A 17,605-nucleotide genomic window follows, 5' to 3' on the forward strand; every position below is an offset into this window, starting at 1 on the left:
GTGTTGACCCAGCGCTGAGCCTTCCAGTAGAGCTGCGTGGGCCCCTGCCGCGGGCTGCCCTGCTCTTGGCTTTGGGGTCCCGCCGAGGACTGAACTGACCGTGATGTCACAGCCCTCACAGAGCTGAGATCCCAGTGAGGGAGCCCCCAGGACAGGAAAACCGAGAGTCCTAGTGGTTGAAGGGTGACCACGCCAGACGGGAGCAAAGTGGGACGGGACCGGGCCTCTTGGGGAGCGGGGGGCGCGTCTGAGTCACGGCCTGGGAGCGGAGTGCTGGCCGAGGGAGGGACCGGTCCGGTCCAGGAGCTGCAGGAGTTCTGCGCTGAGGCTGACTGTGGGGCCCCCTCTCCGCGACCGCTCCGGGCTGCCATCGCGGCCCACGTCCTCTGAGCAGACCCCTGACGATACACTGTGACTCAGGCCAGGGGGCCGAGGACGGGGACCGCGTCGGCCCGTGTCTGCCCCCAGGGTCCCGCCTGGGCAGGGCTGGGGGGTCCTGTCTCAGGTGAGAAGGTTGTTCGGGGTGCAGGTGGTGCCGGTCCTGACTCGTCTGTGGCCCTGTCCGCCTGGGCCCCAGAGAAAGGGCGCGTGTCCTCTGAGCGCCTCCCCTCTGCCCTGCTGCAGGAGCTGACGTCCCCCCGCCTCATCAAAAGCCACCTCCCTTACCGCTTCCTGCCCTCAGACCTCCACAGCGGCGACTCCAAGGTAACTCCGCGCCCCGCCGCGCCCCGCTGCTCCCGGAACCAGAGGCCCACGTGCCAGTCCAAACGGTGGTCTGCCACAGGCCCAAGTTCCCAGACAACCTCGGTGTGCTAAGAGCGCTGGAGAGGCTGTCCTGGGCCCCGCGTCTCTAGCACTTGATCCATGCCTCTCACTTTCGCTTTTCCTCACAGCTGAACTTGACCAGCCAGAGCCCAGCCTCTGCCCATCGACGGCCTGAGGACTCATGGCTGCTTTCACTGTCTCTGATTTTTTTCCTTTTTTCTCAACTGCATTAGACGTATGAGGCCTATAATTCTCATCACCAGGGTCAGGGCTGTAAGTTTTCTGTCTTCCGCTGATTTTAAAGCAGCGCTAGAGACACCCCAGTGTTCACAGCAGCACTGCTTACAGTAGCCAAGACACGGAAGCAGCCTGAGTATTCATCAGCGGATGAATGGATACAGAAGTGTGGGTTATGTAGACGATGGAATATTACTCAGCCATGAGAAGGAACAAATGTTGCCATCTGCAGCAACATGGATGGACTTGAGAGCATTATGCCAAGTCAGAGAGGGATAGACAAATACTGTTTGACACCACTTTTATGTGGAATCTAAAAAAATACAACAAACTAGTGAGTATAATAAAAAAAGCAGCAGACTCACAGATACAGAGAACAAACTAGTGGTTACCGGTGGGGAGAGGGAAGCGGGGAGGGGCAGGATAGCGGTAGGGGATTAAGAAATACAAACTATTATGTATAAAATAAGCTACAAGGATATATTGTACAACTTGGGGAGTATAGCCAATATTTTATAATAACTGTAAATGGAATGAATATAACCTTTAAAAGTTGTGAATCACTATATTGTGCACCTGTAACTTATATAATGTTGTACAGCAACTATACCTCGATTAAAAAAAAAAAGGAGCGCTAGAGAACAGAAATATACTAAAACACTCAAGTAGCTGTCCTAGCTGATGCTATTGCGTGGACACGAGTGCATCTCTGCTGAGACGGAATGATAGAGAAAAAGCGTTTGGCCTTGGTGCACGAGGGGCTGACTTTGCTGTTGGAAACGGGGTCAAAAGAGTGGGTTGTAGGTCAGTGGAACCTGCACAGGGCGGCCTGCCTGGGACGGAGGATCGCAGACTGACCTCGTCCGTCCCTCTGTCCCCCCCGCCACTCCCTCTTGCAGGTCATATACATGGCCCGGAACCCCAAGGACCTGGTGGTGTCCTATTACCAGTTCCACCGCTCCCTGCGGACCATGAGCTACCGAGGCACATTCCAGGAGTTCTGCCGGAGGTTCATGAACGACAAGTGTAAGTGTCTGCGTGATGTTACGGCGGGGGTGCTCACTGCTCGCCGAGCACCCGCGTGTCCTTCGCGGTGCCCCCAGTTCTACAGTAACCGCGGGCTTGGCCTGCTTCCCCGCTGGCGGGCAGAGGAGCTGGGGCTGAGGGCTGTCAGGAAGCTTGTCCGAGGTCGAGCTAGTGCCAGACAGAGTGGGTGTCCAACGCTGAAGCCCTTCTCTCTCGCCACATCCTTGGGGTTCTGAGAAGTTTCCCGATTAGAAGCATCCCTCTTCCTGCCTAGATTCCGAGCAGTGAAAACAGTGGCCCAGATACCACTGTTACCGGTGCCTGAGGCCAGAGTGGAGGCTGTGGCTTCATGTGAGAGCCCTGTGGGCCTTTAGCTGGACTTGCGGGTCAGGCTTGGCCCCCAGCCCCAGGCCCGTGTGACAGGCGGGGTGCACTTTGGGGGAGGGGGAAGGCAGTGTTCTGGGCAGGATGCCTGTTCCCAGGGGAGAGGGGCGAGCTGGGCCGAGCGAGCCGGGGCCCTTCCACGTCTCCCCTCCCCGGGGCGGAGTGGGCCAGGCAGTGGGCCAGGGAGGGAGCCGTCCCCTTGGCAGTGGGGCTGGCAGCTCCTCACTACGGTTCTGTTCCCCGCACCCCCCAGGTGGCTCCCCCATCGCCAACCCTGGCTTCTCTGGGCACCTTCTGTTTAGAGTTTGCGCCCAGGAGGGTTTTGAAAGGGGTCTTACGTACCTGTTGATTAAACCGGCACCCAGACTCCTCTGCACCTGAGGAGTGTACAGATGCGCTCAAGTAACCCTCAGCCTCGCGGTCCATTTGTTGTCCAACCCAGTCAGGGGTTCTGCGGTGAGGTCATGGGACGGGGTGGGGTAGGGTGCATAATGGCGGTCCAGGAGTACAGCGCCCCAAATTTAAATGGGTGGCCCGACTGGAGCTGCCTCCCGAGCCTGGCTGAAGACCAGGTCCTCCTTGGTGCGCCGCCCGCACCGCCTGGAGGCCCTCTCTTCCCTGCCCTTGAGTCTTTGCTTCAGCTGGGACTGGGGGGGGGGGGCGGTGCGAGGGGACAGGCGTCGGTGGCCCCAGCGGCTGTACCCTAAGGCCCCTGGCACCTGCTGAAGGCCTCTGTCCAGCCTCCCTTCCCCCCAGCCCACCCACCGCCTGGCTCAGGCCCCTCGGGGTCTGCCAGGCATTTGGAGCAAGCCACTCCTGTGGTTCCCAAAGCCATATTTCTGAGGCCTACCTTGCATCCCTGCCTTTGTAGAAGCAGTCACTTGCATGGGGACACTGTCGTAGATAGCAGTGTCCCCCAAGTGCAGACTGCCCTGCGGTGCAGGGCTGAAAGCCTCCTGCCCGGGCCAGAGCCGTTACAGGTTGCCTAGTACAGGCCTCTCCGCGCTGTGAAGGTCACAGCACTGCCCGGCACTGAAGTTCAAGGCTGCACACGCTGGCTGTGGTCCCGCCAAGGCCTCTGCGCCCATGTACTGATCCTCCCCAGTCCTGTTCACTCTCTGCTCCCACCCAATTCCGGCTCTCGAGGAGGCTTGCCTTCTCTGTCCGAGGTTCTGAAGAACTTGAAGAATGAAGTGCGGAAGGGGCAGTGAAATGATGCTGTTCGCTAACAGGGCGAGGACACGCTGCCCGAGCCCTGTGTTGGGGGTCGTGACCTGCGCACTGCAGGGCTGGGGGGCCCTGGAGCCATGTGCCTGGGGGACAGGAGCAGGGTGGAGGAGTCCCTGTGTGTGACCACTGTCCTGTCACCCCTGTCCCCGTGCGAGCGACCCTGTCCTCACGTCCTCGCGGTCCCCGAGTCACCGCCCGTCCAGCCTCCCCCGTCCCCGTCCCCAGCAGCCCTGGCCGTCTATCTGTGAGTGTTCTCTGGGAAGGAGTGGCGTTTTCTTACGTCCGTGTCCACGCCCAATGGACTGCTCGGCCCCGGGGCGCGGCTCACCTGGTCTGCGTGCCAGCTGTGGGCCCAGACTTGGGAGACTCCGCTCGGGGCCCCGAGGTCATCAGCCTGTCCGTGAGCTGCGCAGGTCCCTTCCTTCTCTGGACTCGCCCTTGTCCTGTAAAGCGGGAAGGCCGGCCTGGCTGTTATGTCCTGCCCTGTGCGTGCACGGAGCGGGGATGTGCCAGGCCTGGAGTCCAGGGCCCCGCAGCTAGAACTCTGCCGTGGGAGCACCGGGGCCCAGAGAGGGCCAGGATTCGCCCAGCAAGGCCTTTGGCTGAAGCCTGCCCTGTGTTGGTTCATTTCCGTCCCCTTACCCCTCCCCTTCCAGAGCTCCCCCGCTTCGTTCCACATGAAGTATTGGAGGGGCGCCTAGTTGGCCCGAAGAGGGCCTTCTGCTCTGACCTGGTCCCCAGGGCCCGCCCCTGACCTGCGCCTCCATCCCTCGGGACCTCTCGTGGGGCTGCGGGGCCCAGGCTGCTGCTGTGCTGCCACCTGCTGGCGGGATGGCAGGCTGACGTCGGGTCGCGCTGCCTGGGACCCAGGCGTTGGGCCACCCGTTTTCCCAGCCTCGGTCACGCGTGTAGGTGTGAGAGGTTGTCAGCACCTTGAGGTGTGCCTGTGCGGGGGCGGGAGCGGCCCTGCCACCCAGGGGCCTCAGTGCTACAAGTAGGACCCTCGCTGGCGCCTTGCCCGTCCCACCCCGTGGAACCTTCCACCAGAGAGGAGGACGCACAGGCGCTGCCCCTGCAGGCCCTCCCGTACGCAGGGCTCTCCGCGCCGCGGCAGCCCTGGGGGGGCGGCAGAAAGGCTCAGGGCCCGCCGGGTCTCACGGCCAGCGAGGTGATGAGGGGCCGGCTGCTTCTGTCCCGAGCCCTTGTCCTTTGCCCTCCGCCCTCTGACCTTGCCAGCTGCTTCTGACCCGCTCCGCGGGCCCCCGCGGCCACTTCTTATGTCTTTAAGGCCCATTTGCAGGCCTTGCCTCTGTGCGCCGTTTCCCCTGCTGCCTCTTCCCCTCCGCTGCCTGCCCAGCCCTCACTGATCCTTCGAGGCCTGCCCGTGTCCACGGGGCCTCCCTCCCAGTGCCGGTCACTCCATGTCGCCGTGCCAGTCTCCTTGGGGCTTTGCCGCCAGGCCGGGAGCTCCACTGCAGGGCCCAGTGCTTGCGAGCTGGACGGGCGCTCGGGCGAGTGAGGACACAGGCAGCAGGGCCACCACCCCTGACTGGCCCCTGTTATGTAGCCGGACCTGCTTCCCGATGCCCAGCAGGCCCAGGGGCCCCCATGTTCTTCAGCCGAGACCTTCCTCTGATTAATGTGGAAGCCCCCTCGGGAGATGTCCTCACAGCGATGGGCACACCAGTGTGAATCGGCAGTGAGAATCAATCGTTTTTATGAAAAATGTTGTGAAGCAGCTGGGCCACACTGATCTGTCTCTGCCTGTGTGACCTCAACCCCACACCAAGGCCCTAAGGAGCGTGGGAAATGCGAGGGCTGGGGTGTGGGTGTGACCTGTCGTCCCGTCCGGCCCAACCTCATGTGCCAGGACGGGGCCCGCTGCCCGCCTTCATCCCCGCGCCTTCCTGGTTCTGCCTGGTTCCAGGATTCTGGCTGTGACGCGTTTGCCTGGCGAGCCCCATTCGCAGCTCTGTCTGGAGCCTCCCGCATCCCATCCTAGCCCCGACAGCAAAACTCACGGGTCCTGTGTCCCACTTCCTCTGGGCGTCATTCTCTTCCTGGTCACCCCTTGTTAGAGGAACTCGTGGGTGCCGGGTACCGTCAGTACCCCCGGAGAACAGAGACTTCCACGGAAGGGTCGGGGCTTCTAGGCATCCGGGAGGCAGGGGCCGAGCTTGGGCAGGAGGCCAGGGCACGTGGCTCATCTGGGGGGCTGCTGGAGGAGCCCAGGGCTTCCTGAAACATAGCTACTGGGCAGAGGAGGGGAGCCTTCTGGCAGGGAAGGAGGGGAGCAAGGCCGCCTCACACATGCCCGCTCCCTCCCTGTGACTGGTCACCTGTCCCCTTGTCTCCACAGTGGGCTACGGCTCCTGGTTTGAGCACGTGCAGGAGTTCTGGGAGCACCGTATGGACTCGAACGTGCTTTTCCTCAAGTACGAAGACATGCACCGGGTGAGTGCCGTAGCGGTGGTGCCACGGGGGTGAGCGCCACGGGAGGCAGCTGCCGGCCCTGCCCTCAGTCTCACAGCCGCCGCCCCCAGTGCGGGCGGGTGGGCGGGGCCTGCAGCGCCAAGGCCCCGGGCATCAGGGGTGACAGCTGGACTCAGGAGTTCCAGGAGGGCCCAGGGTCCCGCTGAGCAGTGCTGCGCCTCTAGCCGGTGCTGGCCCCCCAGGCCTGTGCCCTGCCCTGGCCCCTGGCCGAGCACAGCTTCTGGGCTGGTGGCATGCGGTGCTTTCGAGAGGCCCATTTATTGTTTTTCTGCTTCAACAGCAGTGGAGTGATAGCCGGACTCACCCTGCTGCCACCCAGCACCCTCTCCGTAGGTGACCAGCTTGGGGCAAAGGGCTGAGATGGCAGAGTCCGAATTTCTCGTCCCAGCCTGTTTGCCTTAGGGTGGCAATTCTCAAAGTGCTGAGAACCCCGGCGGGTGTACCTGTGAATCCATTCCTGTGACGAGTTCTTGAGTGCCCGGCACAGAGGGCGACGGGCACTAGGTGGTGGTTGAGTGCATGTGCCAGGCTGGGCGGTGGTGCTGGGGCAGCGAGGCAGGACCTCTCCTGTGCCCTCGGGAAAGCGAGGTCTGGAAGGGGGGCCGGCACGTCCCGTCCCGCCTCGGTGTCAGCACCGTCGTGCGGAACCCCGCTGCCCCCTGCCGGGTCTGAACCCTGCCGCTGCCCGTGCAGAAGTGCTGATGCCCCTCCTTTCTCAGGGCGACAGTGCGAACCTCCCCCAGCCCAGCCCTCCTCCCCGCAACGTCCTTCCCTTTCCTCAGCTCCTCTTTGCCGAGGGACCTCAGACTTGTCTCTGCTCCTGAGCCCCTCCAGGCAGCCACACTGCCTCCAGGCAGTAGTCCCCAGGCTACTCTGTCAAGGTCACCACGACCCCCATGTGTCTGGGTCCCACGGTCCCGCCCTCCTAGCAGCAGGCAACAGGCAGTCGGTCACGCTTGGTCCTGCGTCCCCGCATCCCTGGACGCTCCCCTTGACTCCTCCATGGCAGCAGCCCTGCCTCTGCCCCCAGACCTCAGCTCTGGTCTCCGCCATCCACACTCCCTCCCCTGGGCCTCAGGCGGGCCTCGGGCCCCCAGGTCCGATTTGGACCCTCTCCAGGCTCATCTCCGTCCACCCACTGCACCTTTCTGCCAGGGTGTGTGGTGCAGATCGCAGACTTAACGTCTCCAAACCAAACTCCGGAGGTGTCCCCTCGGGTCCTCCGCAGTTTCACCCGTCTGCATCCAGGGCAGCGGCTCCGTCCTCGCTGCTCACGCAGAAGTCTGGACTCATCCTTGACTTCTCCCTCTCTCACACCTGGCCTTCATTTTCCAAATCCTGTTGGCTCTACCTTCAAAACGTCTCTCTTATCTGACTGTTTCTCCCTAGTTCTGCCCCCGTTTCCCTGGTCCAGGTCGGTGTCACTGTGGCCTGCGTTTTCACAGCCTCCCTGCCTCTTCCTCCCGCCCCCCCCCAAACACAAACAGTGAAATGCACTGGATGATGAAAAATGCTGAAAAATAAAGCAGAAAAGGGAAGTGCTGGGGAGGGGCGGTGGCAGGTTTAGGTGCAGGTCAGGAAAAGCGGCACTGATGGGGACAGAGACCTGAAAGAAGTGAGGGAGTGACCCATGTGGACACCTGGAGATGAACATTCCAGACAGGACACAGCAAACTAAAGTTCCAGAAAGAACCTGCCTGACAGGCTGAAGGAACAGCATGGAAGCCAGCGTGGTCCCGGCTGTCAGGCCCTGCAGGTCGGGGTGCGGGTCTGGGTGTCTGCCCAGAGGGACGTGGGCCAGAGCGAGCAGGTGGGCGGGGCCCCTCCGGAGGCTGCTGGGCTGCACCCGTAATGCTCCGCTCTCAGGAATGGTGCGGCGTTGGGGCCCAGAGGTGGCTTTATGTCAGTGAGTCAAGTAGAGCTGAATCTTGCTTCACACCAAGCCAGCTCCGCCTGTCCGGTGGGGTGGGCCGGCCCTGAGGCCTGTCTGGGGTCCCGGGGTCTCCCAGTTCTCCCGAGTGCCAGTCGAGATCCCAGCCGATGGCGGGGCGGGGCGGGGCGGGGAGGGGCGGGTGGGAGAGAGCGAGCTGCTCTTGCTCCTGGCGCAGCTCCGAAGTGCTTTTCCTTCCTGCTGCTGCTTAGAATGACCGCAGCTGTGTCAGGACCTCACGTCTGCCTCCCTGGGACCTGGCTTTGAATTCCAGGTCTGCCACTTGAGAGCTGAGTGCCCTTGGGCAGTTTCTTAACCCGGATTTTATTTCCAGACGAGGCCGGTTTCAGGCTTGTCTCGAGGCCTAAGTAAGGCTGTGGATACAGTCCCCGAAGTCGTGTTCTGTAAAGGCGCCACCTCCGACAGGCTCCCGCGCTCTGCTCTTGTCTTCCAGGACCTGGTGACGATGGTGGAGCAGCTGGCCCGGTTCCTGGGGGTGTCGTGTGACAAGGCCCAGCTGGAGTCCCTGATCGAGCACTGCCACCAGCTGGTGGACCAGTGCTGCAACGCCGAGGCCCTGCCTGTGGGCCGGGGTACGCGCCCGCCTGTCCCACCCTCCTTCTCTCTGCCTCTGCCTGGGGCCCCGGGGGCCTCGTTCCCCTTCCTGCCGGTGTCCTCGCGCTTTCTGGACCACAGTCCCCCCATGTCAGGGTTCCGCTGCCCTGAGCCTCACTTCTCCGGAGCCCTGTGTTCTTCGAGGGGCCGGAAGGTAACCCACGAAGTGTTGCTGAGGCTCCCTGGAGGTCCCCGCTGGAGTTGGCCTTGTCACCCCGCACGCCGTGCCGGAGTTTGCGGGTGTGGCTGCCGGGATGTCTCAGGCTCTGTGGGCAAGAGGTGTTTCAGGCGGGCGCCTTCCCAGATGCCCCACAGGGCAGACCCTGGGGATGGGTTGGGGGCTGTGACGTTTAGAAGCGCAGTGCGTGCACGTGGCCTCCTTGAGCTCCAGCTGGCCCGTGGGAGTCGAGGGAAGAGGGTGCAGAGTCCGTGTTCGGAAGGGCCGTTTCCCTCCATCCCCCGGGGAACTAGCAGCCTGGGAGGAGCAGCCCCGTCGGGGGAGGGGTGTGTGGTGTGCGTGCGTGCGCATGCGTGTGTATGTGGTGTGTGTTTGGTGTGTGTGTGTGTGAGAGAGAGAGAGAGAGAGAGAGAGCGCGCGTGCGCGCGCGAGCTGGAGGTGCAGGCCTCGGCGTCACAGAGGCTGGCGCTCCCTCCTGGTGCGAGAGCTGTGTCTTGCGCGTGAAGCAGTTAGAGGTGAGGCAGGTGTTGCAGGCAGGAATCCTCCCCGGACCCACTTGGGTTGCTCTCCGTGCCTTCAGGGCTTGTGGTATTTGAGGCTGCTCGACTGTGGAGAGCTCGGGCATTAAACTCCCCGGCACTGCTGGGTGCCGGCCCAGGCCTATGAGCACCCCTTCAGCAAGAGTCGCGCCTGACTCGGTGCTGTGGACCCGAGGCCGGTTCCCAGCTCCCTCGGGTGGTGCCAGTGCCGAGAGGAGGGCCCGGAAACGACGCCGGACTCTGCAGGCAGCTGCCTGGAGCGGAGAGAAGAGCTGGGCTGCGGCCTGGCCTGGCCAAGCTCGGGCCACGCCTTTGAGCTTCTCTGGCCTTTTGTCCTTCCTCTAAGGAGGGCGGGTCGGGGCTGCCAACCCGCTTGGCTCCCGGGGCTGTTCTGAAGGTCAGGGGGCGAGCGCCTTCCTGTAAAGGCAGGTGGGCCGTTCTCCAAGAAGACACTAACAAGCCGCCTCACCCTGCCGTTTCGTTCCTGGCTGCATCGTCACAAATGTTTATTATTTAAAATTTATTTGCTCTTTTTTATTTTGCTTTCACTGTGTTTTGTTATCCTTGGGTGTGACCTTCTCCAGAATCCCCCTTTCGGTTCATTTGTGTGGTTAAGAAGTGTCGAGAACATACTGCGTGCCCATATGCTCCTTCCGATGTGTTTGCTTTATCATCGTTTACCTTGGTTTTGCTTTATTTCAGTTCTTTGATTTTGTTTTCTTTTAGCATATTGCCTCTTTGCTCAGAAGACCTCCTTGCGTTGGTGAGAATGCAGGGGCTTGAGTAGCCAGCTGCATTGCTTAGATTTGATTCATATCACAGCATAAATTGCACTGTCTTGATTCCAAATCCTAAACCAGGTGGGTGACTCCTTTGATGAGCTCTCAGCTGCCTCAGCTGAGAAAAATAATCATGGAAAAATATATTTATGGTGTGACTGGTCTAGAAGCTTCTAGTTTTGTCCCTTAGGTATCATTAGAGGGTAGCAAGCACAGTTTTTTCCTCTCCAACACTGACATATAATTTTTCATCACCGAAGAGAAAATCCTTGCCACTTTGGGTCTGTTAGCACAGCATTTGCAGGGTTGCAGTTTCATATGTGAGGTCCTGTGAGGACAAGGACGACTGTTAATAACAGAGCTAACGAAGGATGTTTGCTGGAGACGGTCAGAGCTCTGATCTCAGAGATGCTGACGGTGAATGGAATTCTAAATGGGCATTTCAGTCCCCCGAGGCAGCTATATAAAAGCACAGCCCCAGCTCTCCGGGTGATGCGTTCACAGCTCCTGTAGGTGGGAGGGCGGGACCCCCACTTGTGACATCTTCACAGTCGCCATTCATATGTGACCAGAACAACTGAAGATTTTGTAGTTAAGGAAAGTGGGTTCAGCAGTTTTCATCATTTTGGGCTCTCTCTTCCCTTCATAAAGGGATGGGTAGGCCTGTGCCTCAGTCTGCACTCTCCAGGCTCCCTCACCTCTGCCAGGAGGGGGGCTCATTTTCCTTTTTTTTTTTTTCGTTTTTTTTGCGGTAGGCGGGCCTCTCACTGTTGTGGCCTCTCCCGTTGCGGAGCACAGGCTCCGGACGCGCAGGCTCAGCGGCCGTGGCTCACAGGCCCAGCCGCTCCGCGGCAGGCGGGATCCTCCCGGACCGGGGCACGAACCCGCGTCCCCTGCATCGGCAGGCGGACTCTCAACCACTGCGCCACCAGGGCAGCCCGGAGGTCTCATTTTCTGACCAAGCCTCGCTGAGCTGTGGCTGCGATGGAGTGGCCGGGGGCCCGGGGCTCCTTTTGATGTTGAGTTGGGAGCTCCGACTTTTTCTCCCTTTAAATTCCTCCCTGACGATGCACGAGCAGGCTTCTCGAAATCTTCACCCTTGACCTGGTCAGGAGGCTTCCTGCTCACCATAAAATGTTCCACCTTTTTGGATGATTTTTTTTTTCCTTTTAAAATTCTCCAGAAGCAAATCCTGCCTTGGTGGAGCTGTTGAGCCGTGAGTGAGTAGTGGTGTCACGAGGACCCAGATCCACGTGGTGCCCGGAGCCGCAGATCTGTCCCACAGACACTGTCTGTCCTCTGGGGTGTTGTGACCCACCCGCTTTGTGCCTGGCTGGGGATTCAGTGGTGGATGGGCAAGGCCCGCAGCTCTGCACACTTGTGGTGCTGGGCGGAAAGCACGTCGGGATGACCACACTCAGGGAAGAGGGTTCAGCTGGTCTGTAGTCCACATGGCCCATCCTGCCCCAATAGGCCAGGTTCAGAGGGGTCCGGGAATAGATCTGGAACCTTCCAGATCCATTTCCTGTGGTTTGGTAGCTGGCCTGACAGCAAGTGAATTCAGCACATTCTGCTCGTTTGTGTTCTAGGAAGAGTCGGGCTGTGGAAGGACATCTTCACTGTCTCCATGAACGAGAAGTTTGATTTGGTGTATAAACAGAAGATGGGAAAGTGTGACCTCATGTTCGACTTTTACTTATAATAACAGCAACAGCAAACTTGCATGCTCACAGTACCCAGACACTAATAGCTCAGAGTCCCGTTTGCACTCATTTGTTACCCGCTGGACAAACTCTGGAAGCAGCGTAAGACACGGCGGAGAAATGGAGGAAGTGGGGTTATTTCCGATCCAGAGCAGCTGTCTCACCTTTGGAATTTGAAGTCTACATGTCTGATTACAAAGATTGCGGTTCTGATGACCTGGACCATACGTATCCTGTCTGTAACATATGCAGCTAGAATGTCTACCTTTTACAGCCCACATTATTTATTGTATTTTATAGAGCTTTTCACTGGAAATCTAAATAAATGTCAGTAAACCAAATAAAAGTTCATTTCCGAGGGACTCAGGAGCGAGCCACACCCGAATGGTAGGAAGATCTCAGGGTTGACTCTTTATTTTTGTAGTTTTCTTCCGTAAGGCACAGCCATTCGGTTCTTGTCTGGTTGTGAGACGCTGGTGAGGACCGAGGGTGAGTCGGGTGTTGGGGGGACCTTGTTTCTGCTGGTGGTGTTCAGTTCTCAGTAGTCGCCCCGGGATACAGCAGGAACTGTTCACTGGGGCGTTTTCAGAGAGGATGCCCTCCTGCCAGCGACCCCCGGCCAGTGGCTCCGAGGCTGATGCAGAGGACCCAGCGGGACGGGCGCGCGATGCGGTGACTGGAGAGCCTGCCACAGAGACACTGAGTCCACTCGGAACCTGACTTTTCGTTCCGCAGTCTTACTTTCGTTCCCCAAAGCAGAAACCTGCTTATGTTGGCAAACAGATGATTGATGGTAAATTCTAGAACTACTGGGTCTTTACATACCATTTATTCCATCTGGGCCTGCAACTCTGCGCCCCAGAGACCCAATGTGCGAGCGTAGCGCCCTGTCTCACCCAGACGGGGCTGGCGATGTCGCCTTCGGTGCTGTGTCTGAGGGAGGGGAGGTGCGGTCTTTACTGCCCCGCCACTCGCTTCGTTAACTGGCCCACGTTAGCCCGGAGGAGTGATGGAAGGGCAGCCAGTGAGAGCAGGGCCAGTGGCCAGTTTGTACGCACGCTGCCGCCGCGGTGGGACGGGGCCGTCCCGGCTGTCTGTCTGGCTGGGAAGTTCCCGGAGTGGTGGCCGGAGGGGTCGCCACCGCGCGCGAGGGGTCTGTTGTGCATGGTGTCTTTGGAAAGTGTGGACGTGCGCTTTGTTACTGGCTAAGGAGAGCAGCTGCAGTAGGGCAGGTGGTACTCGGCGTCTCGCGGTGCGCTTAGCTGCACCTTTTCTGTGTATCTGCGAGAGACGCAGCTTTCTGTGAAATTTCTTTTCTATTTTTCTATTTCTAGTACTGTATGGATATTACTGAGCTCCACACATGATACTTCTGTGCTTGCTTGCATCTTTAATAAAGACACGTCCCATGCCTTGTGTCCAGCTTGTGCTGACAGGTGGAGACGGGGGCCCTGCGTGGTCCCCTCAGCGCTTCAGGGCAACGAGAGTGAGTCCCGCTGACCTCCGTCGCTGGGGCTCAGAGGGGCTTGGGCCCGTGTTGGGCTGGGTCACTCAAGGCTCAACGTTCCAAGGGTTGAATTTCCCTCACTGTTTGTCCCTTCGCCTTTGGTATCTTTTAAAAGCTGAAGTGAAAGGAAGGGTGGGGGAGAAAGGAGAAAAGCATGGGAGAGGTTTTGGTGCACCTGGGGGTCCAGGGGTCTCAGTCTCTGTCTTGGAAGGGCCCACTTTCAACAAGGTGGACGGTGGTATAGAGACCAACCCGGCTGATTGCACTTCGCCCCTGTGAATTCCAGAGTCCGTCTAACCGATTCCTTGTGGAAGGAAAGTCCAGAACATTGTACTGAATAAAGCTTCGGCTTTCTGAAAAGTCATGTTTATTTTCAAATGGACGAGTTCCTTTAGGTCTCAGGTGAAATCCCGGAATTTATTTTGGTACCTGGGATGACCCTAGACCCCCGGGCCCCAGGTTAGTTAAAGGAATATTCCAGTCTGCTATGTCCCAGGGGGTCTGCTCCCAGATCACTTACAAATCACCTAAAATAAAGCAGAGCCCTTGGATCAAGAAGCAGGGCAGTGCCGTACAGTCATGGTGCTATTTAGTGAATGTCCACTCTGGCCCTGCCTAGTTGATGTTTCACCACATCCTATGGATTCACTGAGTACACACTTGAGCACCTGCGCTGCACGGGGCCCTGCTAGAGGCACTGGGGATGCAGTGAAGTGGCAGAGGGCCCCGGCCTGCATGGCGTTCATGCTCTCGTGGGGAGATGACGTCACGAAACCATGGGTGAGTACAGGCTCAAGCAGGCTGTAAGGGACCAGTGTGCTCCTGAAGGACCCGGGGAAGCCCAGTGCAGAGATGCTGCTTGAGCAGAGACCAGGAGGACATGAGAGACTCAGGCTTGGGGCCGCCTGGGGGAGGGGCAGGGCAGGGGGAGTGTGTTGGGCAGTGCCCAGAGACTGGGCGGTGTTTGGAGGGAGGCCAGGAGTCAGCTCACGGAAGTCCTCGCAGGTCGTGAGGGTTGGATTTTGTACAAAGAAATGAAGGCACAAGAGGGCTTAACTGAAGGAATGCTACCTGGTTTGCATTTTCAACTCTTAGCTGGCTCTAAGCGTTCTCGGGCCATGTGTGCTGGGAACCGGCTCCTACCTCGTGCACACGGAGCAAAGTCAGGGGCGAAATGATTCAAGGCAGAAGGTGCCGTGGAGCCCACGAGTAGCGCCAGTTTGGAGAGTGGAATGACCCATGGGTAGCATCCGGATGGGATTTGAGGGGCCGTGAGGTGAGGAACGTCTGGACAGATGGAGAGGAGACAGGCCTGGGCAGAGGGCTGATGTTACAGACACCCCTCAGGGTTCCTGCACGTCAGGGGCCTCCAGTGAGTCCCTGGTGGCCTGGCCTTTTGACTTCACAGACCCAAAAGATCCCAGAAAGTATCTGGGGCACCAGCACAGGGCTTTACTAACAGCCGGATTCAGCCACAGCCCCTCACCAGCTGGGATCACCCCTGTGCCCTCCGCCTGGCCCTGACACTGTGCCAGCCTGGCCCTGACACTGTGCCATTCGGGACATGTCACCCTTCCCCCACTCACCCAGTTTCTTTGTCTGAAAGGCCCAGGAGGGCCTTCCTGGCTCAGATTTGGTGGCCCTCCCACCTAAGCATGTAGGCCACTTAATTTCTCTGATCCGGTGTCATAATTTACGTAACGGAGGTTAGCTTCATCCTGCTTACCTCGCGGGATGGTCGTTACATGAGCTCAGTGGCTTTGAAAGCATGAATAAAATTCGCAGAATTGATGGTCTGTGCCTGGCACTGCTGGTGAGCACCCCCTAGTGGCCAAGTCGCCGGTGACAGCCGACCTCCTCGGTCCACGGTGAGGTCCCTCACTCCGGATGTGGCCCTCAGCCCTATGGATACAGGCGAGGTGCACAGTCCCTGTCCCGGGAGGTCCCACGTGAGGGACAGTTTTACCACCTTTCTGAGCAGAGTGACTGCAGTTGGTAGCGGGTGGAGGGAGTCCTTGGGTGTCCCCGAGGACTCTGGGCCGCGGATGCCGTCCTCCCCTAGGATTTGGCCCTCCGCCCTACCTGTGCAGCATCATCTTCCGCCCTTCACTGTAGAATGAGTGTTTTCAGACTGGGATGGTACGTTGGCCAGATGGTCCAGCCTCACCCAGCTGAGGGATGCCCTCTGACATTCCTGGACATCCGTCCCCGTCAAGCTCACCACCTCCTGGGACAGCCATTCCACTGCTGGCAGTCCTTTCCGGCCACTTGTGCAGACCCCCACCCAAGCCCGGGACTGCCCCCGTCTCTGGCCTCCCTCGCCTGAGACGCCCAGCCCTGCCTTCACCTGGTGAATGCTCCCCTCCGCTCCCAGGCGTCCCCTGCCTTCCTCTCATCCTGCCCGCCTCACTGCCCTGCGCTTGTCTCCCCACGTGGACAGTGACACCCTGAAAGCAGGACCGTGCTGTGTCAGTCTTTCCCTGCGTCGGAATTTGGCATATAGTTAGCGCCTAACGAGTGAGTGGAATCTTTCATTCTTGGAGTGGGTTTTGTTTTTTCTGAAAACCATCTGCCCTGTCCCTTCTATGCACTGTTCTTGGTCCTGCCCTTGGGGGCCGTAACCTCCCAGGCAAGAACTAGGCTGGTGCCCTGCCCCCTCACCAATCGGGAACAAAAGGAATGGTACAGAGGATGCCGAGCAAGGAGAGGTGACTGCACGGACAGCAGGAAGACTGCTAGATGTAAAAACTAGGGTGAGAGCTGAGTCTGCAGCAGGTGGGATGTGGGTAGGGCAGGGGCCAGAGACGGGCATGCCCGGTGGGAAGAAATAGGATGCACTAAAATGAGTCGGGCAACCGGTTCTAACCCAGCTCTGCCACCAGTGGTGGGACCAAGGGGGAGGTCCCTTTTCATCGCGCAATGAGGAGGTCTCGTATCAGGTGTCTTGAAAACCCACGCAGCTCAAACATGCTGTGGCTCTTCAGTGGTCAAACTGTCTTATCAATTCAACCCGAGAGGAGCTGACCAATGGGGGAGACCGTGAATTTTTAGCCAGTGATGGACTTTGCCAGCGAGGGCAAAGAGAATTTGTTACAGAAGCACCTGTCACACAGCTTGGGCCCACACAGCCATCGCCAAGGCGTGCTGAGCCTTTGCCAGATCTACACATCAAATGACAATCTGATTCTCACACTCGGATCCCTGTAAGCCAGTTGGCACCCGATGTCTGAGCTGCAGTCCTTAAATCTGTCCCCTCACCGCTGATGGAAGGAATCTGTGCTCTATTAAAAGCATTCTTTAAACACCAGAGAATGCTAAGTGTGTTTAAAATATAAAAAAATCAACCAGAAAATGCATTCCCCCCTCTTTAAAGTTGTCATCTTTACATGTATCCGTGGTGTTGGGCACCAGCTGGGAAGAGAAGTCTTAAAATATCACGAGCAAGGCCATCTCTGCAGAAGGAAAGACTCCCAAGGCCAACAAGACTCTCTCTTCTCCAATCTTTTGCATCCTCGAAAAACTTAAGTGAATTGGTTAAAATCTCCCCCACCTATTTCTGCTGTCTCTCATTTCCCCCCTTTACAATCCATAGTGCATGTGATTTCCAGAAAGTCCTTCTTACTCAAATACAGCTGGTAGCTTGGAGCCCATCTAACTCTGCTCAAGAACCACTGGCTGGCTGGGCCTCTGTGCCGCCCTCAGGCTCTGCCCTCTGCCTGGATTGCCGTCCCCAGCTCAGCCCGGATTATGGTGATTTAAGGTTGAAGCTCAGCACGGGCAAGGTCTACTCCAAGAAGCCCCTGAAGTCTCCTTCCCATGCCCACTCCTGTGTCTCTCATAACAGACCCCGGCCCTGCGACCATCTGCTTCTTGAGGCTACGGCCGTGTCTCTTTCACTTTCCTTGGTGCCGAGAAGTTAGCTCAGAAGAGACCGTCAGTGACGTGTTGGTGGTCTGAATGGTCCCACCATCCGTTGAATTCAGCCTTCCCTGGTCATCTCAACGGCAAGCACATCGTCTGTGACTCACCACGTGGGCCCTCTCTGGTCCGGCCACACAGCTCACTCCTACACACCTCACGTGCTTTTCCCCAACTCGGCTGGACCATTTTGCCCTCCTGGAAAGCCTTCCCTGCTATTTCTAGGTGTTGGCCGATTCACGTCCACCACCTGCCGCAAGCTGGGCTCAAAACAGTCTCCAGGAGGCCGTCGTGAATTAAC

General features: G+C 58.7%; 1 protein-coding gene across 5 annotated transcripts in view; it reads left to right on the top strand.

The window, feature by feature from the left end:
• Positions 1–12,730, top strand: part of SULT4A1 (sulfotransferase family 4A member 1) — a gene marked incomplete at its 5' end in the record, with an annotated part of 31,448 nt that extends 18,718 nt beyond the window's left edge. Inside the window, 6 exons of one of the 5 annotated variants that reach the window (XR_013830548.1) lie at positions 625–705; positions 1,902–2,028; positions 6,002–6,096; positions 8,520–8,658; positions 10,124–10,257; positions 11,766–12,730. Coding sequence is in view for 4 of the 5 variants with exons in the window: in XM_079937418.1 (XP_079793544.1) it covers positions 625–705; positions 1,902–2,028; positions 6,002–6,096; positions 8,520–9,362 (1,146 nt within the window). Of the gene's footprint in view, positions 1–624; positions 706–1,901; positions 2,029–6,001; positions 6,097–8,519; positions 10,915–11,765 lie in introns of those variants that run through there. The other 4 variants (XM_079937420.1, XM_079937418.1, XM_079937419.1 and 1 more) reach the window with 4 other exon arrangements.
• Positions 12,731–17,605: the final 4,875 nt, after the last annotated feature.

The sequence above is a fragment of the Stenella coeruleoalba genome, assembly GCF_951394435.1.
Source record: "Stenella coeruleoalba genome assembly, chromosome: 11".
Taxonomy (NCBI): domain Eukaryota; kingdom Metazoa; phylum Chordata; class Mammalia; order Artiodactyla; family Delphinidae; genus Stenella; species Stenella coeruleoalba.